Source organism: Cynoglossus semilaevis, chromosome 6 (assembly GCF_000523025.1).
Source record: "Cynoglossus semilaevis isolate Cse_v1.0 chromosome 6, Cse_v1.0, whole genome shotgun sequence".
Taxonomy (NCBI): Eukaryota; Metazoa; Chordata; class Actinopteri; order Pleuronectiformes; family Cynoglossidae; genus Cynoglossus; species Cynoglossus semilaevis.
This window is the reverse complement of record NC_024312.1, coordinates 9,654,595-9,677,400: the sequence shown is the minus strand read 5'-3', so window position 1 is coordinate 9,677,400 and position 22,806 is coordinate 9,654,595. Positions and strand designations below refer to the sequence as shown.

General features: G+C 37.0%; 1 protein-coding gene across 1 annotated transcript in view; it reads left to right on the top strand.

The window, feature by feature from the left end:
- Window positions 1–9,298: 9,298 nt before the first annotated feature.
- chd2 (chromodomain helicase DNA binding protein 2) overlaps window positions 9,299–22,806 on the top strand; it is a 32,771-nt gene continuing 19,263 nt past the window's right edge. Inside the window, exons 1-9 of the mRNA XM_017033070.2 lie at window positions 9,299–9,375; window positions 12,501–12,735; window positions 15,083–15,169; window positions 15,303–15,355; window positions 15,720–15,848; window positions 17,634–17,792; window positions 18,462–18,601; window positions 20,349–20,574; window positions 22,757–22,806. The exon at window positions 22,757–22,806 is cut by the window's right edge and continues 57 nt beyond it. Coding sequence (XP_016888559.1) covers window positions 9,314–9,375; window positions 12,501–12,735; window positions 15,083–15,169; window positions 15,303–15,355; window positions 15,720–15,848; window positions 17,634–17,792; window positions 18,462–18,601; window positions 20,349–20,574; window positions 22,757–22,806 — 1,141 coding nt within the window. The 5' untranslated portion in view covers window positions 9,299–9,313. The remainder of the gene's footprint in view (window positions 9,376–12,500; window positions 12,736–15,082; window positions 15,170–15,302; window positions 15,356–15,719; window positions 15,849–17,633; window positions 17,793–18,461; window positions 18,602–20,348; window positions 20,575–22,756) is intronic.

The window sequence follows — 22,806 nt, the reverse complement described above, 5'->3', positions numbered from 1 at the left end:
TGCTTACAAGTTGCAAGCTTTTACACACAGCAGAGACGACCAATCATATATACGTTACGAAACCAGCAGAGCCAATCGAGAGCGATATTTAGATTAGAGACGGGACTAAGCAAAAGACCAACTAACCCTTTGTGTGCCGTAGAGCTTGACTAAACATTACGGACTGGGGTTGTATTGATAGTGACTACACAGTACTGACTTGATATTGGTAGGAACGTCCCTATTGTCCCTACCTAATTCTACGCCCCTGCCTATTACACAGCGATAGGTGCCTGAAATACAACAGCAAAGCTCTTATTTTGAAGGCAACTATTTTGGTTCTGTTTCTAAATTAACAATTCTAGCAAAGAAACAAATTGTGACGGACAGACACAATTACATATAACGCAGACAATGAAGTTGCGACCTGAATTAAAAGGTAAAGACAAAAAAAAAACAATCGTTCGCTCAGGTCGTTCACTGTGTTTCGTTCGCGTCTGACTCGTCGTGGTACGTGCATCCATCCGGAAACGCCACGTCAGACTGGGAGTGCCTCGAAAATAAAAAATAAGAGACAATGACGGTGTTGCACTCCAGTCTGTTTGAAATAACAGCTTTATCCGTGACTAGATAAATCATTATAAATTCATATTCAATGTCAATTGTTGGCGAAATTGTACCACTACATGAAATTAAAACAACCTCTTGAAAAATGTATTTTCCATAAATGGCGTACACAACCATCGACATTGATACTTATAGCAGTGCTTATAAAGACCGAAGACATGTACCCGAGATATACTGAGGTCTCGAACGTCTTTCTCTACCGTGTAGCGGCAAAAAACTGCCACCACTCCTCTGCCATGACCCAAAACACCCGCAGTGCTGACGCAGCACACTGAAGAAAAAAAGATGTCCACACCCTGTCTCAAATTCCGTACAAACATAAGAACGTTAAATTGCTTTGTTTATACAGCATTATTCTGTTTTAATGTTTGTTTTTACTGTTTTATCTATATATTTCTTCTCTGTTTTAATGTTTGTTTGCTTTTTTTTTACTGTTTTATCTATATATTTCTTATTAAATGATAACATTCAGGGCACGTATGAATAAATACAATGGGCTCATAAGGGACTAAATGTATGTGCACTTCCTTGTTCGAATTTCTTCAACGGATCAAGCCAACATTTAACTTCATCATCATCACCACACAGAACCTTTTAAGGAACTTCAATGTCAGGAGGTTATAAAAAGCATATAAAAAACTGCCATGCGCATGTGCAGTTTATGCGAACAGCTCATTGGTCAACGATAGGGGTGGGGTAAGCATCACACGTGAACTACTTTTCAGAATCAGCTATACCCAGTTGATGTGACTCGTCTAAATTTGGTTTCTATCGTTAGGTTTATATATATTATTTTCAAAAGGATGTGTAAAACTAAAGGTTTTTTATTGTCATTCTAATAATTATGATCATGATAAAAAATATAATGGAGCTAAATATAATGATCTGTTTTCAATTAATCAAGTTATTGATTAGAATGTACTTGTTCAAAGTTGTCCAAAAAAATCATAAATGCTTCAGTTATTTACATATTTGAAAACAAATGCACACAGCCAAATGCCTTCTTACCAGGAATCAGATTTTTTAGTGCGCTTGAAGTAGCTCTCAGTTTCAAAAAGGTTGGTGACCTTAGATTACATTAGACCCAAGTTTGATAATTTTGCGTGGTGATGACAGTATAATACATGTCATGTCACTACCTGTTTGTTACACTTTATCTGGCAAAGGCAATAATGAAAAAAAAGAAAAAAAAATCTTAAAGAATAGTGTGTGCAAAAATTCTGATTGGTTAGCTCTGATCCTGATCTATTAAAAAACAGGTTCTACCTGTTTTACAAATTCACACCTAATTCTATTTTTAGTGGCAGCATAATCTTATCAGAATGTTATTCCAGGTGACACTTGAATTTCCAATATTACCTCGTAGTCCAATTTACTAATAACATTTAAAGAGTAAGGGGCCAGAGCCCCAAAATATGCACAAAGGGAAAAAAACAACACTGAAACCTCACTGAACAGGTGATAAGATTTGTATTCTGATACTATTGTCACTACGTGTTATTATTCTAAGTAAAAATTGCTAAACTAAAGTTACCCATTGGTAAACATTGTATTATAAATTATTAAAATGTTTAGGAGGCACTAACTTTACTTACAGTACAGAATCTACCTCTTAACACATTAGGTCACATGACAGCGGAGTGATACCTGTTTTTGTTTTGTTTAATGGGGACGATTTGGAAAAGCGGTCTTCGTGTTAATAAATGTAAATCCGTTTAAAATGTTTGTTCTTATTGTATTGTCTGTTAGTTATACAAAGACATTGCATTTTGATTTACTAACTGTTGTGTTTTTTGGAAAATTTGGAGTTTTGTAAGAACATATTGGCCAAGATGGCGCTGCATAGGAAGTGGAGTTTGTCTTGAGTCGAAAAGGAAAGTGGGCAGAGCCGCCGAGGGATATGAGCTCAGGCAGAGGAAGAGAGGCGGACATAATACAGAAAGGAGCGAAGTGATGGGGTTGGAGTAAGAATAGAGTGGGACGATGCTGCCCAAGATGCTTCATAGATGACGAAAATTGACCAAAAATGCCATGATGAGCAAAGAAATTGACGGGAAAAGACACACCATGGATAATGGGTAAGAAAATGCCTATAAAATACGTAAATATCTTTAAATACGACGCTGGTGCGGATGCCAATATGGTGGAAAGAACGAACTTATGACACAGCTAGGTAAAAATGGCCATGGTGTGATGGCAGCGAAAAAGAGATTTTTAAAGTCAAAACTTGTTATGTTTTTGCCTGACTCGATCGATTTCATACTCTTGCTGATAGATTTTCAATTTAGCCCAAGTCATGTTTGGATAAGTTTGATGGTTTTCGACTTGTTTTAGGTTATTTCGACCTACGCAATTAAAATTGGCTTTGTCCTTGAAAGGACAATTGCTCTGTTCCTGTTTTTACTCGACAAAAACGACAAAAAAATGAAAGATTTGGTTTTTTAAGTGCTATATTTGGACTAGGCTTTTCACTACACGAAGTTTGAGAACATTTTTGGTAAATTATCGTGAAATTAATTTTGACGCATTTTACGACATAAAACCACAAAAATATGAAAAGATTAGAACTAATTTTTTACATTTTAACTCACACAGGAAACCAATATGTGGAATGGTACCACATTAACATACACTACACTAAAACCTATTTTTATACAGAAATATATTTTTTTAATTGTTGAAAAGATTAAAATTTGTAAAAACAAAAATACTCTTTATATTTTCTTGCAATGTTGGAATAACATCGAAATATATCGTATATGTTTTGTTGAATTAAGAAATATATGTTGTAAATCCTAAGATATACTTTGAAAAACATTAGGGTGTTGGCTTTTAACCCTTTGAGGTACAGAATAGAAGACAAAATAGGATTAGTACAACACTGTCGTTTTCCAATGTCAGGCAACATCTAAGAGACATTTTAACCAACATTTAGTTTGAAACCTAAAAACAAGGTAATTATTTGAGGTTTGTTAATTCAAGTTAAATATAACATTTAAACGTCAAACCAACCCACCAGGTTTTTGAATTGTTAGTTGTTCCACATATGAAGCCCAACATTACATATAATATAAGAGATCTACTACCTTTAAGGCAAATTTGTGTAAGTGTTTGTTCATAATCAAAGGATTAGTCAATTTTGCACATAACAAAAATATCTTATATCTTCTTACTTAATAGAGAAAAATCTTTCTAAAACAAGTTAGCAAAATCCTGCATCATCACATGACAATAATTATTGAAAGCTATCTTCACGTCTTACCTAAATAATTTATTAAACAAGGAAGAGTTTGCAAAATAATTCATATTTCAGTCAGAAAAATTAGCCTGTTATCGCAAAATGTGTAATACATGCAATTGTGACTAAAATCAACCTTTATATTTTGCAGTGGTTTCTGTTGGTGGTCTACAAATTTCTTTAAAGAGGAGTGAATCTCGTCCTACCCATGTGAAATGGTATGTTTTTATTTACTTGCGAGTTGTCGTTCTTTGCTGCAACATGCATATCCAGTAGGGTATGCTGTTTCACCTGCTCTTAACCAGATGTTATTTGTTTGTTTTTTCCGAAGGGTTGACATTTAGCCACCAAGGCATTGCGAAGGAAGAGATGTGGGCAACACAACATTGAAAATGTGTAAGTGTTTTTCTCAAAATAGGAAAAAGAAAGATTTCTCGCTTAACGAGTTAGCAAATTTAAGCTAACAATAAGCAAGAATCGCTAGTAGTTTGCAATGCAGAACGATGTGTGAATTTCTAAGTACAATTGGAAAGTGCCAATTGGTATATATTTTTTGCTTCTTTTTCCTAACTTTCAGTTTAAAAAAATTGATGTATATGTAACGGAACTTTAGTAAATTATTATGAATTGACATTAATCATAACATGGAAAAACCAAATGCCGTCGATAGTTGAAGAAATTAAACCTCATCGTAAATTCCTATTGCTATTTGTAATACAAAAGGTCTTTGGTTAACGACGTCTTGGACCTATAGCGTTTTGTTATTACATCACCATCTCCCATAATTGTTTAAAGTTCTGTTCAATTATTTTGACGTACGGCATAAAATTATTTTGCATCAAAACAAGTTAGTAAGCAGAGCAAACAAATACGTCGTCACGCGGTGCTATGCGCGGAAGATGGCGTTGTTTAAATTCGCCAGTTGTATGTCATACATTCCGTTTTGCTACGAATCTTTCTTTCGTTTGTGTCGGTTTTTTTGGGAACCCTTTGCTTGATTATGCCTTCCCAATGTAGGTCAGACTCTTTCGAGGTTTTTATGTTCAACATTATGTTACTACTGTGTTAGTGAAGGTGAGTGACATGGGTACTTATGTGAGTTCAACTTACAAAAATCGAGTTATGTTGCGTCAGAAGAATGGAATGTCGGAATTCCGATATAAGTCAAGAACCCTCTTAATGCGTACTGTAAGGTAAACTGGGGCAGCCACAGCCATGTTGTTCAAATTGACAAACCTAATCCGACAGTAAAACAACCATGATCTAGCCAAGCTCTGTTCAAAAAGTGAACGACAGCACAATTGCGTTTTATTTTTTATTCCAATCCGTAGTGTGACCGGTGCTGCTTCAACACGTTGTGCTGTTTTCGCAGCCCATTACAGGCTAACCCTAAAACAATTGGTTTCAGAACAGAAATTTGTACAAGTAGTGCTTGTTTAACGTCCATGCCGAGCTCATGACTATTTCTATATCCTTCAAATGAAAGAAATTGAAATCCTCAAAAATCTTTGTTGGCAAGTAACAGTAATCCAATAATTGGATCGGCCAACAACAATATTGCTATTAAGTGCGGTGGTAAAATGGTCCATAGTAAGGTTACTATTTTGTTATGCCAGTTCTCGCAATGCATTCAGAATTCCTTACAGAACTGCAAATTTGAATGAACTACAGTTGGTTGAGTTAGTGTTGTTCAGTTCATTGGGCATTTATTACATAATTAATTCCAAAAACCTTCTTTAAACACCAGAGAGAAAACATGTAATTCTTAAAATAGGTTATTACTAGTGAATGCTGCCTGGATACCATTATTTAAGATTTTAACATATAAAAACCTTTTAAGTTTTAATATTTACTTTAGTTATTGTTACCAGTAAGTTTTGGATGGGATTGTTAATTCTGATTTTAACAGTCACCTAAAGAAAATTATGGTCTTAGCCACATTCAATGAAAGATTCTATTTAAGTGGCCATTTTGTTGTTGTCCTATGTTTGGGGCTCTGATCTTGTTATCTTTCTACAGTGGAGACCTGTACTTGTTTGAAGATCTTCACATTTTGAAGTAAAAGAAGACAGCCCTGTAAGTTATCTGTAAATGTTTGACCCAAGTGTTTAATTTTCACTGCTCTTAACCTAGTTATTGTTAATTTAAAATGAATCTGGACTTTTTGTCATTATGAACTATTTAATAGATTGATAATTACCAGCACCATGTTTTTAGCCATTTTTAGTACCATGAGTTTTTAGCTAAACGAAAAAACAATTGTACAAACTAGAGGTATTATTGGTTACTGATAATTTATTGAACGATTATGTGTTAATTGTTATCAGACGATAGACTGACAAATCCAGCAGGCTTTTTTACAATAAGTTGTAGTACACACATTATCAACTTCTGAATTCATAATGCTGCTAGCCTGGACAACTGTTAGCATATGCGCTAATAAAATAGCTAACTAAAGCTTACACAACTTTTCTGTATTGTGTGTACCTTGTTGAAGAAGGACACCACCATTTCAATTTGCTGAACCAAAGTTTTAAAAAGAGGGAAGGAATCTACCTTCAGCATATTACATTTAGTATTAAGTGAGAATGAATAAATTGTAGCAGCGAAGCTAGTACTAAGACAAAAAAGGGAACAGAGCGTATGAAATGAAAAATAAAGGGCTTATATCCCTGGATGACCAGACCCTTTTCTGATCTTGATATTCTAAATTGCAACAACCAATGGCTCATTGTTACACTCTGACTTGTACACGTTTGTTAATACATTAATCTTGTTCAATTTGTCAAAATGTGGTCAACATAAAAAGTCAACTGCATATCCTTATTTCTAAGTTGAGAAGATGGAATTGGTTGTTGTATGACTATTGACCACAAAGATATTGGTTATTGTATTTGTTTAAAAAAAAATCAATTTTGTACCTAACTAAAACCTTTCTGTTCTGCCTTTCCATTTATATTTACTATTTTTAAACAAACATGTAACACCACTATATAGCCATTGGCTAATTTGGTTTGGTAGTATCTGGTAGTAGAAACAAAGATTTTTGTTACCTCCTCTTTGTTTTTTTTTTTAGTTCTGTTCTTGTATTGTGGTCATTTTTGAAGCTTGGCGTTTTTCTTTAACGATGATGATGTCCACTGTTGTGGGCCAGTCAATTTTGCTTTGGCAACTTGATACTTGTTCACTTTATTTAAGCACTGGATTTTTTTGAGTATTGAGTTAACACTTGTGTTTATTTATGTATAAGCGTTTTTGTTATGTTTTTTTTTCTACTTCTTTAATGTTTAAATTTTTATTGACATTTTAGGCATTCGTTAATTCAATTTGTGGTTGATTGACGTTTTCTCTTGTGGCCCTGAATCCAATATTAGAGTTGAAAAGGTTGCAACAACGTATGCGATGTTAATTTGAAATTAAACATAGAACTCCATTTCTTGTTTAAATGGTTGTGTTTTATATAACAAATTTAATGTAAAACATTTCAACAATATCCCCAGTTTGGGATTAATTAAGTTAAATCTAATTTACTCAAACAACGTACACTTGCAAAATGCTTGGTTTAAAAAAAAAAAGAAGTTGGCTTTTATATTACAGAATATGTATTATAATTTTAATTATTATTTATTATAATTTTCCTAACTAGGCATGCCTTCTTTAGGTTTTGGAAAAATAATAAACACTTTTTTGCATTGTGGGCTCACAACTTCTCCTTCTTTTTTATCCTATCAAGACCCCAACTGGAAAATTGCTGAGGTGGAGGCAGCGTTGTTTAACATGAAGATGGCAAGGCGATTTCAGTTAGCCAACTTTTGTCAAGCTGAACCTTTTTTTCTGACTGAACTTTTTGGGATTTTTGTTTAAATGACGACATGGAAACTGGAACGTCACCGCTGGCTGTATAGTGGACTCCTTGAAATGTTGCTTTTTTTCTTTTTGGAAACAAAATCAGCCTTTGTACATTTAATAATCAAATGTTTTTAAATAAAGTGTATATCTTGTATAATTTCCCTTGGCTTTGTTTCATTAGCTAATTGGTTGGCGGGAGTGCTAATATTTTACACTGTAGTTTGGTACTACTGTGTCAAGTTGTGGATCCATTTACTGTCTCACTACTTGTCCATGTTAGCCTTAGTATTTGGCTAGCGCAAGTAATTCAGCTTTTGGTTTGATCCTTGTGCCATGAAAGCCATTTGTAAGGACATTTTTATCTCAAACACACACAATAGCTACATCCTGTCATAAAGTCCAGGAATACCTTTCATAAAATATGAGTGAATACACTATTTTGAAGAGTGCTTTCATGGCACAGAAATGGTTTCCAAAGGTTTCTAAAATGGCTACTCCTTGTTCTTCCTGTCTGGACAGGAAGTGATGTAGATGCCTCAAACTTTTTTTTTGAGACATTGGCGTTATAATACGTTTTTTGTCAAGTGGAACGTGTTTTTTTAGTTACTTTTGGTCTCAATGCTTTTGTTTTGGGTTTGAAAATATTTGTGAGGAAATATTAAGTAATTTCTAAACATTATAGAGGGGGTGGGACTTAGCATCACCTGAGTGTAGGGTAAATGGAAAAACGTCAATCAAAGGCAAAGCTTTCAGAGCTTAGGAAGAAGCCCTAGATGGCGGCTGAACCTCGTAAGGGAGCTATTGGCCTTTGTTGGACCGTTGTCTTGTTTGTTTTTTTGTTCGGTTTCGGATTTCTTTGATCGAAATTTCGTGTCTCAGACGTTGTTTTAGCGGTAATTGTTCCATTTTGTATTCTTTCTCGCTCGGAGTTGTCGATCGCCGGAGTCTGTCTGTGGTGAAGTGCTTATCGTTGTTTCCTATACTGGGCACTGGCAGCCATGGAGCGCCACCATTTTTAGTGCTGTACTCTATCGCTGGGTCTGAGTAGATGAAGACTGTAAAGGCCTTCAATCTTTTCATTAACAAACATTTAATTTGAGGTTATTATATGTATTTCTTTTTATTTCTCTTCTATTTCGACTGCTAATTCATGAAATATTAAAACAAAAGAAACGTACTTCATTCGATTTTATGTATAGGCAACCTTCATTCTATAGCATAAATTAGCATGTTTACATTGTTAAGTTTATTTTTTTTCTGTGTTTGTCCTAACCATAAGCCTTATTTTTCTTTTCCTCTATCCGGTGACGCAGTTAGAATTAATTGCATGCGGCTTGATACGTAGACTTTTTTTTTTTGAAAGACGTGCAATAGATATTTAACGCAGCGCAGCAGTGCCAGTTATTTAAAAACATTGGCATTAGCGATGTTAAAAATATTGTTATTGTCGATAATTTACAAATCTTTGCGTTTTACCCCTTTATTTTTTTCGTGTCGTATTTAACTCCCTCTCGACCAAAGACAGCCTTGCTGGATCTATATGATCGCCGATGCGACTTCTAACTTTTTGACAGTGAACATTGGAACAAATATACCCTCAGTGATTTTCGGCAAAGGACGATGATGAAGAATCAAAATAAAAAACAAGAGGACCAAGGATCGACTCAGAGCAATGCATCCAGGTATGACCCCTGTCCTTATTTACTTCTTTTTTCACCCCCTTTTTTTTTTTTTAAAAAAAACAGTTGTTGTTTTACTTTAATGTCTAATTTAAAAGCATTTTTATTTCAACGCTGTCATGAGTGACCTTGCTGTCGTTTTAAAGCCACACCCATATTTTCCTTCCATTTTTTACCTCAATGCTGGGTTGAGGTCATTGATCATAACGAATGTATCACAGTTAAGAAACTGGACATTTACTGTGTTATATGTATATGAAATATAAGGAATGTTTTATGTCCTATTACAGATCTGTAACATACCATTGTATGGCTGGTACTGCATTGCACCATTCTTATCAACGTTGTTTTTGATTTTTGCCTGAAACTGATTTTGTTTGATGTGAACTACTGAGTAATTTAAAATAGTTCTTTAATGTGTTTAAGACACTAAGGAGTTATGTCGTTGTTAATCAATTGTTGGAAGCTTTTTTTTGTTTGTTTGTTTGTGCTGGTGTATACTTTTTAGTTTGATCCTTTTTAACTTTGTGTCCAAAATATGAAAGATTTATTCTGCACTTTAGATGGGTGATAATCTTTTTTAAAACAATTATACATTGTTAAGTTAAAATATTGTTCAATGGGCATTTTTTATACTTATGTTTAGTTTTGGTGTAGTTCTTATAAACAGTTCTGTCTATTTTGTGGCTTTTATAAATGAACTTTCTTTTAAACAAACCAAAAAATTCTCAAATGACTACTGTGTGCTTTTACTTTCAGTCAAAATTAATATTCAGCATTAAATGCAGTAATGACACCAAACACGTATATTATTTATTTACATTCATAAAACTGAATGGTGAATGGTCACATTCACATATAAGTGTTATCTTTATAGTAAATGGAACACTTTGGGCGCTTAAGAAGAAAATAAATACATCAATTGTACATTCACTCTGACGATATTTAAATACAACTTGATCAGTCATATATAATATATGTATTTGCAATGATAATTTTCAGTGTTAAATACTTATTTCATTTTCAGTGTTTTTATACTAAATATAATGTCAGTTTTTGCATACAACACTTTGTGGAAACTTATAAAACGAAGAAAAAACATGAATGTGATGAACAATTTATACTAAATACATTGTCAGTTTTTGCATACAACACATTGTGGAAACTTATAAAATGAAGAAAAAACATGAATGTGATGAACAATAAAGGTAATTTAAACACTAACCTCAGATCATTTGCACTGTGTGAGGATAATGCAAGAAATAAATAAGGCATGAAGAAATATGTGGCTTGTATGTGGCACACTTGTAGAACATCCTAATTTGTGTCCATGTGTGATCATATTCTGGCTACATTAGCACAACAATGATGGAACATTGAAGACTCTTGTTTTCTATATCTACATGAGACATGTTGATTCTAGACTTAAAATAGTGACTACATTGCAGCATGTTACACCGCAGTTGTAGTTTTTTTCCAGGGTTGGGCCTTCTGGCAGCCATTTTATAGTGTTTTTAGTTAGTGTGTATTTTGTCCTCTTGTTAAGTGATCTTAGTGCAACCTATTTCACACAGAGATACCAGGGTACTGTGGTCGTACAAAATAGTTGTATATGCAAACGGAAATCCAATGACTTGTGGATAAACGCCACAACAAGTTATTCACTCATGTTTTCTCCTGAACCTCAAAATGGCCCTTACTCGGGTTTCAGCTTGTTCATTTATTTTTATGAAAGCTCAGCTCTGAACTACACAGAGGAGGAACAGAGAGGGCGCAGATCTCCGGAAGCATGCATACTTTACTGCCATAGGCTGGATTGCCACCTAGCAACGTATCAACCAATCGCAGTTCGTTTGCTGTCCACACGTGACCTGTTTTTTTTATAGCGGAAATAGCAATTTACTTCCGAGTGTTAGAGCACACGGAAACAGTAAGCCATGAATATCAGAAACTTTAACACCAGTCAAATAGTATCAAGTACATGGGAACGTATAGTTAAAAAATGTTTCCCACATCTTAGTGAGACAAATGTTAATTAAGGCACACGATTATATTTTTAAATAAACGAAACATTCAAAATGAGGAACCTCGAGCAAATAATCGCTTTCAAACTTGTTTGTTTGAAAGCTATTTTCAAATGTGTGTCATATGTCTGAAAAAGGTTTCAGTACGTTTAAGTACTTAAAACTATTTCAGTCACATAGGATATAATACTAGTTTGAAAGCGATTTTTCTGCTCGAATATACGTTTTCAAAATACCTTCTCAAATGTCAAGGAATGATTAATATACATATATTTAAACTTAAAGGAGTAGTTCTTAAAACCTTCATGGCTTACTTAAAATTTCATTTTCAGAAACAGAATTAAAACAATTTGTTAATCTTTTGTGGCAATTTTGATTTTTCTTTTAAATTTAAAATATTTTTTTAACTAGTGAGCACCAGAATTTCTATTTAAATGTGTCTACTGCCCCCAATAGCCCAGACACGATACTGCAGATATCTTCAGATGATGAAGTACCGCCCCTGTTGTGGTAATACTGTTGATTTTCATGCTGTGCTGTAATTTGCCCCTGTTGATTTTCATGCTGTGCTGTAATTAAAAAATATAAATATATACATTTACAGGATACATAGTTTGCAGAAACACTAAGTCCTACTGTTTCCTTCCCCAGAAAAGATAACTGGATGCCTTCAAAAGGGAGATATTGCATGGGCATCCCTAATTGTCAGATAAGCTATTACTTTCTTAAGCATGATTGTTCTGTTAATTACAATTTTGATCTTGACAAGATTTTAACAGAGTTAACAAATATTCTAAATGCTTAGATATTCCCAAAGAGTTTCAATATCACATCACATTTAATCCTATACATTGTCTTTGAAATCAGTCCGCAGTCAACATCAACATCTGGTGAACAGCAAACGCCACTATGCAGTCTACTTCATCAGTTAACACCCTCTCACCCCCTTAAAGCTCAGGCATTTTGTATCCCAGTGTGGTTACAGGAAACATCCCATCCTTTTAGCTTTACATCTCCACTTTGTTTGCTGTTTTGCAGTTTGCAGTTATGATTGCATTCATATGCGTTATCATACATGTGACTCTAAATGTGTTATTCTTCCAGCAATTCAGCTTCAGAGGAGTCAAACCACTCCGCTTCTGATTCTGGGAGTCAGTCAGAGAGTGGGCATGGCAGTGAGAGGAGGAGATCACATAACTCAGAGTCCAACAGCTCATCAGAGTCAGAGAGTCACTCAGAGTCAGAGAGTGAATCTGGCGAGTCAAAAAGCCAGCAAACCACAACAGAAGTCAAAGACAAGCCTGTTAGAAAAAAGGAACGTCTGGCCGATGTAAAAAAGGTAAAAGGGCACTGAATTTTACAGACGTGTGTACTATACACACTTCACAGGCTCAATGAATGTATGTTAGCCTCATAATGTTTATATTTTTTAAGTTTATATTGACTCTGCTTTTTTAAGTAGCAAAATGTCAAAATGTTTTCAATCAAGCAACAGGAAGTAATTACCAAACACTAACAAAAAGTTGAGGTCCTTGTAATGGTTAAAACAAATAAAAATGCTTTTATTTTTTCAACAAAAGTTAATTCTTTAATCAAACATACCGTTTTCTTTTAAATCCAATGATTTAAAAAAAAAAAGCAAAGAATAATATTTACAAACTTGTAATACATTTTAAGTTTACTGTTTAATAACTAAGATGAACTTTTACTTTTATAAATATAAAATTTCCGTTTACAACAGTAAAATAATTTGTTTGACCCTACCACAACTTAAGATTAGCTTGTTTTTGTGTTTTTTTCCCAACGTTTTAGTGAGTATTTAACATAAAAATAAACACACAAAAGTTGACCTAATATAAACTTGTTTTTGTGTTTTTTCTACGTTTTAGTGAGTATTTAACATAACAATAAACACACAAAAGTTGACCTAATATTTCATTTGTTTGCACTACGGTGTTCCCTCTCTATATCGTGGTTCTCCTTTCGCTCCCTCGGTGCATTGAGGATTTTATTTAATAATCCGAAATATTCACTTTATTGCGAAATATAGCACAAAATGAACCATAAAAGACATTATAAAACAGTTATACATCAGAAAGTTTTGGCTTTAAAAATGTGGATTCTTGTTTTGAAATTGAGATAAGCGCATTTGCGAACAATCACTGGTAGCTTTGTTTACCTAGACAAGATCGCACATAGCATACCATTGGCTAATACAATGTGTACCATGGGCTAATTGGGCTCATGCATCGTAGCATCTTTCAGCATCTCACCTTGTATGTCGGACACTATCTCAACTCCACTGTGCATAGAATTGTGTCAGAAATTGTAATACCATCTTTGTTATATTATTGGATCAGATAAAGCCTGCAGGGCTTCTCAATTAGTCAATGCCCCTTCGCCTTTTTTTAAATATAAAGTGGACCTGCTCTTACTGCTGGAGAACCTTAGATTGCAGAGAGACGTTTTGTTGGAGCAGCTACCATGCAGTGTGTTTTACATGCGTGTCTCTATGCCATTAAACAGTAGATAGACAGACAGAGAGATAGCTCTTTATTAATCCCTCTGGAGTTCCCTTTGGGAAATTAAGGTCCCGGCAGCAAAACAACAGGAATAAAATAAGAATCAATACAATACAAACAGGAATAGCAGCACTCCATCAATGAATAGGGGAAACCTGAAAAGTGGATATTGATAAATTAGTATGTTAGTAGTAGTACATAAGTAGGTTAGTAGTAGCAGTAGAAGTGGATTATTATTGTTGGTGATTGTGGTGTTATTGTTGTAGTCTCTATTATTGAATTAAACTAGAGTCATGTATACTAAAATATACCACATTATCTCAATGGTATGTTGAAACATGACATTGCTTACCATTGTTATACTAATGACAACCACATTTATCTGAAAAATAACGTACAAAGCAACTTTTAGAATTTTAATGATAAATTGTAAAATGTTGTTCAGGGCATAGTATTGTCTCTTCTAAGCCAATATCTGACACACATAGCAACAAGCCTGGTTTAAGACTGGACAGTAATCCTAAACCTGATAAACAGAATAAATCAGGGGTCAAATCCAGCTTAACATCGTTATTTTTTTTTTTACGTATACCAAGTTTATATCCAAACTCTACTGCAGTACTCCTCAAATAGTGGGGACAGCCCCCCCGGGGATGCGCAGTGACATGCCAGCGGGGGGCGGGAGGGGTATCCAATGAAATATGGCAGCAGCACGACATAAGTGTACCACTGCTGTAATGCTAAAAGGATAACAAGCCTCCAGTCACTAGGTGGCAGCAACTCATACAGTGGTTTGTAAAGATACACACATAACCAAATGTGACCTCTGCTTTTAACCCATCACAAAAGTGAACAGTGGGCAGTGCCATGCTCAGAGCACCTCAGTGGAAACTTGGCAGCTGGTGGACTCGAACCTGAAACCTTCCCGGACCCGAGTCCGCTTCCTTAACCACTAATCGACGATTGCACCCGGAAAATAATTGAGAACCATTGGTTCATTACTACTGTAATGAATTTTTGCACTGGGCTTGGCCTGTATCAAGAAAAGCTGAGCGCCCAAATGTTGCTCTACAGGGTGATATTTTCACAGTCCTGGTTTGTGTATGGTGGTATGTTAGAAAATAAAGTATATGGCATTTTGATAACAGCTACTGTTCTCTGCAGATGTGGGAGGAACATCCAGATGTGTATGGTGTTAGAAGGTCAAATCGCAGTAGACAGGAGCCAGCTCGCTTAAACATCGGAGCTGGGGTAAGAACAACACATGCATGACATTCTTAAAGGCAAGCAATACTTATGCCTTTGCTTAAATCTGCTGCCCTAAGACCATTATTGAGTGTCATTCGGCGGTGGAGTTTCAATTAATCTGTCTCTGTTTCCACAGGCTAGCAGTGACTCTGAAAATGAAAGTCCCAAGAGAAGGGCAAAAAAAAAGGAGTAAGTATGAGAGATGGATAGTATTTTGGATAATGTATTATTAGTTTCTATCATTTTTCATTTCATACATTTGAAATCATTTGACAGCAGTAGCTTCCATTTTCCATGACTATGTCATGTTTGTGCCCTTTTCGAGGTATTTGTAGTCTTTCTCAATTCATATATGGTATATGTTCTTAGGTTTCCAGTGTGTGTTCATGTTTTAATCATTAGCTACTCGTTTAAAATGGGTGTCTGTTTGGCTCAGAACAGGCTTAGCCAGGTGATACTCGCATTACTTAAATTGGTTAGATCAGAGCAGTTTTCCCTGATCCGATTGGCCCATGCCTCGAGGGTGAATTTGTGGAATTTTCTTTGTTGTAAGAAAAATCTGGAAAGATGATGACTCAAATGAAGAGGATGAGGAGGAGGAGGAGGAGGAGGAGGCTTCCAGCAGTGCAGACAGTGAGCAGGAAGAAAAAAATTTTAGATCCAGACGACTTCCTGCCAAAAGGTAAGAGTGTAGCAGGCTTGGCCATTAGACAGCTACCCAATGATCATCTAAAAATGAATCACCAGCACTGTTATGCTGCTAACGCGCCATGTGCTGTGCACTGCTAATGTGCTGCTAATATGCTATATATTAGCCCGCTGCTACAACACCAATATCAAGTTAGAAAATAGTCAAGTGGAATAGTAGTACCGTATTTTCCAGACTATAAGTCACACCAACCAACTGCTAACATGTTTTAATTGGCACGCTGCTACAACACCAATATCAAGTTAGAAAATAGTCAAGTGGAATAGTAGTACTGTATTTCCCAGACTATGAGTCGCACCAACCAAAAAAATGCATAATGAAGAAGAAAAAAACATACAAGTTGCTCCGTAGTATAAGTTGCACCAGCTAGGGTGCCCTCTAGTGGCTGTTGGTGTGAAAAAAACAAATAAAAATTTTCAGTGGTACAGGAGTAGCAGATGCTGGACACAAGCCCTAGAGTGCCTTTTTGCGACTTGTTGTGAAAATAACAAACATAAAATAATATATTTTAATAGAAAAGTTGCACCTGAGTACCAGTCAAAGCAAACCCAGCGAAAGGATGAAAAAAAAAAAAGTTTGACTTATAGTCCAGAAAATATGGCAATTGCCCTTAATATAGTCTCTTGTCGAAAATGTGACCAAGTGTGTAGGGTTACACTTTGGTTTGAAACAAAACTGAAACGGAATTACAGTAAATCAAACGTTTCATTTCTCCTTTCTGAAAAGTGAACGTTTTTGTTTTTCCACTCACATTGACGTCAAGCATACTTTTTAAGACTACTGAAGGACTTTATTGTGGAGGTCCCAGAATTTAATGAATTAGGAGTAAAATAGGAAATTAAGAGGCATCAAACATTGTCAGTGCTACTGTTGTAAGATTTGTGTAGTTTAGGGCTGGTGTTATGTGTGAGTATCGAACAGGCTTTTGATGATTCCAGTTGACTCAGAAATACAATGATAGACTTTGGACCAGTTTCATCCACTGTATGCTGGAGCATCAGGGGTGAGATGGTGGAGGGATGTTTTAGGCTAGTTAGTTTTAAAATAAACCTTTTGCAGAGAACATGCCGAGTTTTTAACTGCCCAAGTCTCCTGCCGAGGTAAAAATAAATAACCATGTCTTCCAAAGTGAACTTCCATTCATGCTAGACCACACACCATCCCATGCTGAATGTCATTGGAGCCTTGACTGCTTTTTGTGCATAGACTGAGAGAAAAAAAAAACATAATGTGGCCACTATGATGACCTAAATCTGTTGAGAACCTGTAGAGAATCCTTAATGGGAAAATAAATAATGGGCAACAGCGAGCCTTAAAACAGGCATTTCTCAAAATCACCATGCATTTTTTTTTTTATGGAAAAAATGGCCTCATAGAGAATGGTCTTTGCGTACTACTGATTGTTTTTAAACTTAAAAAAAAAAAAATTAGAACACTGTATTTTACTTTATAAACGTAGTTGTGAAATAAAAACCCATCATTCCTTTTTGTTAATTGCATAGAGCTTTCAGCACCACCCAGAGGCCAGAAAATGGAGCTACACGCTCTAAAAGATTTTCTTTTCTATTATGAGACGCCACAGTATGAAGAATTCAACTTGGAACAATTCCTGCAGTCTAGATTGTACAATCCCACGTATATATTTGACCTTGGTCTATACAAGCAAGAGCTGGCGTACGTTCAGCTAATAAAAAAAAAAAAAAAAATCAATTGTCTTGTTGTGATGATGGTTTTTTTGTTGTTGTTTTTGTTTTACAGATCTCAGACAGTTAAAAAGCAGTTTTCACAGAAAGGAAGAAAGTCCCAGAAACCAGAGTCGTCAGCTGATGAAGAGGATGATGAAGATGACGACGATGATGACGGGGAAGACACTCCAAAACGGCAAACTCAGAGGCGAGGTGCAACAAAGGTCAAAAGGTAAATTTAACCATGGACTAAAACCTAAGATTTGAGAAATTTGAGGGTTATTTTTAACATTCTATTCTATATAACTGTAAGATGTGATTAACAGCAAATACAATTTTAAACTTAAATGTTTTTTAAAAAAACTATATACTTGGATTCTTTTATATGAATAATGTCAATATAATATGTGGATTTACCGGAAGCAGTGGAATTATGGGAGTTAGAGTCCTTAAAAGGACTCTGGTAGTACAAACATAATCAATACATTATCACCAGTTTTCGTTGTCGCTGCTTTTCTGGACCGGAATAGCAGCTGGACATTTGCAAATGTCAAATGTTTTTCTACTTTTGCATTGGCAAAAGTGGTAAAAGCTGCATTTTGTTCTCAGTTCATCCCGAATCTCTCTCGAATAATGTACCAAACCTGTATGCCGTAGACTGCTGTACCTAACTTTTTGGTGTAAAATTGGTGCAAAGGTGTATGTGAATCTATCCATCTATTAAAGCCCTTAGAGAAAATCATTGAGTAACACCCTTAAGCATGATACCAGACTTAATTATAAATGAAACGATCCTTTTAACTGAAGTCTTCTGGGCGTTCAAATATTGATTATGTTTTGTCGTACCGTGAGGACTTCACCAGCGGTTCATTCGTCGTGCCCTTTTTTTGTTGTGTTTCAGTTACAAAGAAGACCAGCATGACTTTGAAACAGATTCAGATGACCTCATTGAAATGACAGGGGATGCAGGCGAGGAGCAGCAGGACGATGAGTCTGAGACCATTGAAAAGGTTATGGACAACAGGATCGGCAGAAAAGGAGGTGATTTATTTACGTGTGTCTGTTTTGAACATGACTCGGCATATATGACTTCTTAGAAATACGGACATTTTTAGAAAAGCGTCAGCATCAAATGAGCACATGCGTAGCTTGATGTATTAAGAAAAATGTTTTTAGCTGTCTTTGCACTTTTTTAAAAAAATTTTCATGATTTTTTTTTTTACACAAATTTTTATTCTTTTTTTTTTTTTAATAACAAAGCAAACAAATCTACAAAACTACTACAGAACAGAACAACCATCAGTGACAATGAGGAAGAATACATTGTTTTTTTAAAAGTGATTTGTCATTTTAACGGAATATATTCAAATCTCAAGTGGTGTCACTGTTCCGGGTTTTATATATTATCCATTTTTCCCATTTCACTTCAAAGTCGGCCAGTTGGATTCTCAGTATATAAGTGAGTCTTTACATATCAAATAATTCTTCAATTGCGTCCAGCCAGTTCTTTAAGGTGGAGAGTCCTCTTTACATCATTTCTTAGTGATAGCCTTCTTGGTTGCCGCCATCAATATTTATACCAATTATTGGTCTTTGCACTGGACAATTTCACTTTGTCAGATTACATAGGTACAAGATTTTGCATGTCTTTGGTATTTCATACCCTAATATTGTTTTTAACTCCATCCATACATCATTCCAGTATTTTCTAATTTGTGTACAATCCCAAAAAAACCCGGGTGCGATCTGCATTTAGTTCCCCACATCGTCTCCAACATGTTTGTCATGTAGGTAAAAACCTACCCTTAATTTTAGGAGTTATAAAAAAAAAAAACCTGATTATGTTTTTCCAGCAAAATTCTTTCCACATCCTGGAATAAGTGTTAGATCGTTGCACTTCTATGTTAAACCAATCTTCTTCAGAAATTAGTATTTTACTTTCTTTTACCCATCTGTCATTGATGTAGATTGTGGAGGTTCCCCTGTTGTTTTCCAGTCCTCTATACAACATAGATATCACTTTGCTTGTGTTACTTATATATGCATTCCTTAGTACAACATAGATATCACTTTACTTCCATCCATCCATCTCCATCCATCCATCCATCTTCAACCGCTTATCCGGGGCCGGGTCGCGGGGGCAACAGTCTGAGCAGGGACACCCAGACTTCCCTCTCCCTCGACACTTCCTCTAGCTCTTCTGGGGGGACCCCAAGGCGTTCCCAGGCCAGCCGAGCGACGTAGTCGCTCCAGCGTGTCCTAGGTCTTCCCCTGGGTCTCTTCCCAGAGGGACGGCACCCGAGCACCTCCCGAGGGATATCCCTCTCCAGGTTATATTTCCTGACCACTGTAAACTGTAAAAGTTTCCAGAGTGAATTCTGTGATGCGGTCAAGCATATTCTCAAAACGTCTTGAACAAGTCCTTGTTTTTACTTTAGTGTGTTTTTGTTTCAATTAAAGGTCCTCAGAGCACCGAGGCATCTGACTGGTCTGTCACTGGGGCAGTGCACTATTTTTAGAGCACGCATCATATGGCGAAACCCAGGCATTGCATTATGGGATGTCGGAGGATAAACTGATAACGATCCTTCTATTATATATTTATGCTAATATCGGGTCGATAATATCGGGTCAGCAGATATTATCGGACGTCCTTGAGAATGTTTTGTAATTACTTGGCAAAACACAATACACAGTTCTGTGTGTTTCAGAACCTATGAGAATCTTAGCAAATGTAGGAGGGCAGGTGCACAATTGTTTAACACGTTTCCACGCTGTCGATTTCTAGCCACGGGGGCCTCCACAACTATGTATGCTGCAGAAGAAAATGGCGATCCCTGTAAAGACTTTGACCCCAATACTGAAGAGGGCGAGACCCAGTATCTCATCAAATGGAAGGGATGGTCGTACATACACAACACGTGGGAAAGCATGGACTCTCTGACGCAGCAAAAGGTCAAGGGGCTAAAAAAACTGGACAACTACAAAAAGAAAAGTGAAGAGCTCAATTCATGGTGAAAACACTTGTCACTTGCATTAACTTTTTAAATGCCTATAACATCAGCCCCTCTCTTCACCCGAGTGTCCAATACATACGGCCGGATGTCAGATGACACGACTACAAAGTCGATCATTGACCTCCGGCCTAGGGTGTCCTGGTGCCAAGTGCACTGGTGGACACCTTTATGCTTGAACATGGTGTTTGTTATGGACAAACTGTGACTAGCACAGAAGTCCAATAACAAAACACCACTCGGATTTAGATCGGGGAGGCCGTTCTTCCCAATCACGCCCCTCCAGGTGTCACTGTCGTTGCCCACGTGGGCGTTGAAGTCCCCCAACAGGACGATGGAATCCCCGGGAGGAGCACTGTCCAGTACTCCTCTCAGTGTCAGCAAGAAGGCCGGGTATTCTGCACTGCTGTTCGGCCCGTAGGCCGAAACTACAGTGAGGCACCTGTCCCTGACCCGAAGGCGCAGGGAAGCGACCCTCTCACTCAGTGGGGAGAACTCCAACACACGACTGGCAAGCTGGGGGGCTATAAGTAAGCCTACGCCAGCACGCCGTCTCTCACCGCGGGCAACTCCAGAGTAGAAAAGGGTCCAGCCTCTCTCAAGGAGTTGGGTCCCAGAGTCCAAGCTGTGTGTGGAGGTGAGCCCGACTATATCTAGTCGGTATCTCTCAACCTCCTGCACGAGCTCAGGCTCCTTTCCCCCCAGCGAGGTGACATTCCATGTCCCCATAGCTAGAGTGGTTGTCCAGGGATTGGGCCGTCGTGGTCTCCGCCCACAACCGCCACCCAAATCACAAGGCACCGGCCCCTTGTGGGCCTTCCTGCGGGTGGTGGGCCCACTGGAAAGCGGACTCACGTCGCTTGTTCGGGCTGAGCCCGGCCGAGTCCCGTGAGCAAGGACCCGGCCACCAGGCGCTCGCCTGCGAGCCCCAACCCCGGGCCTGGCTCCAGAGTGGGGCCCCGGTGACGCCAATCCGGGCGACGTGAACCTCTTTGCTGTATTTTTCTTCATCACAAAGGGGGGGTTGAACCGCTATTTGTCTGATCCGTCGCCTAGGACCTGTTTGCCTTGGGAGACCCTACCAGGGGCGTTAAGCCCCCGACAACATAGCTCCTAGGTTCATTCGGATACTCAAACCCCTCCACCACGTTAAGGTTGCGATTCAAGGAGAGGATCACTTTACTTGTGTTACTTATATATGCATTCCTTATTGTTACCAATACTTTATTTAGCTCTTTTTGGATGATCTGGTTTTATATCCTTTTCAAAGTCCCAGTCCCAATTCTCTCTTTAATCTTTGTAAATCTTTAATTTTACCCCTCTCAATTATTGTGCTCATTGCTGTAATGCCATTTTTACTCCATCGGTGGAACCGGTTATCCATTGTCCGTAGTTTAAATTTAGGTTCATTAGCCAACCAGCTTAGAATTTCTATATCCCTCTCCAGGTTATATTTCCTGACCACTGTAAACTGTAAAAGTTTCTTGAACAAGTCCTTGTTTTTACTTTAGTGTGTTTGTGTTTCAATTAAAGGTCCTCAGAGCACCGAGGCATCTGACTGGTCTGTCACTGGGGCATTGCACTATTTTTAGAGCACGCATCATATGGCGAAACCCAGGCATTGCATTATGGGATGTCGGAGGATAAACTGATAACGATCCTTCTATTATATATTTATGCTAATATCGGGTCGATAATATCGGGTCAGCAGATATTATCGGACGTCCTTGAGAATGTTTTGTAATTACTTGGCAAAACACAATACACAGTTCTGTGTGTTTCAGAACCTATGAGAATCTTAGCAAATGTAGGAGGGCAGGTGCACAATTGTTTAACACGTTTCCACGCTGTCGATTTCTAGCCACGGGGGCCTCCACAACTATGTATGCTGCAGAAGAAAATGGCGATCCCTGTAAAGACTTTGACCCCAATACTGAAGAGGGCGAGACCCAGTATCTCATCAAATGGAAGGGATGGTCGTACATACACAACACGTGGGAAAGCATGGACTCTCTGACGCAGCAAAAGGTCAAGGGGCTAAAAAAACTGGACAACTACAAAAAGAAAAGTGAAGAGCTCAATTCATGGTGAAAACACTTGTCACTTGCATTAACTTTTTAAATGCCTATAACAAGAAAAAAAAAAAGAACGTTTTCAAAATGCAATCTTCATTGTTTTGCAGGTTGAGGAATGCCTCGCCTGAGGATGTAGAGTATCATAACTGTCAGCAGG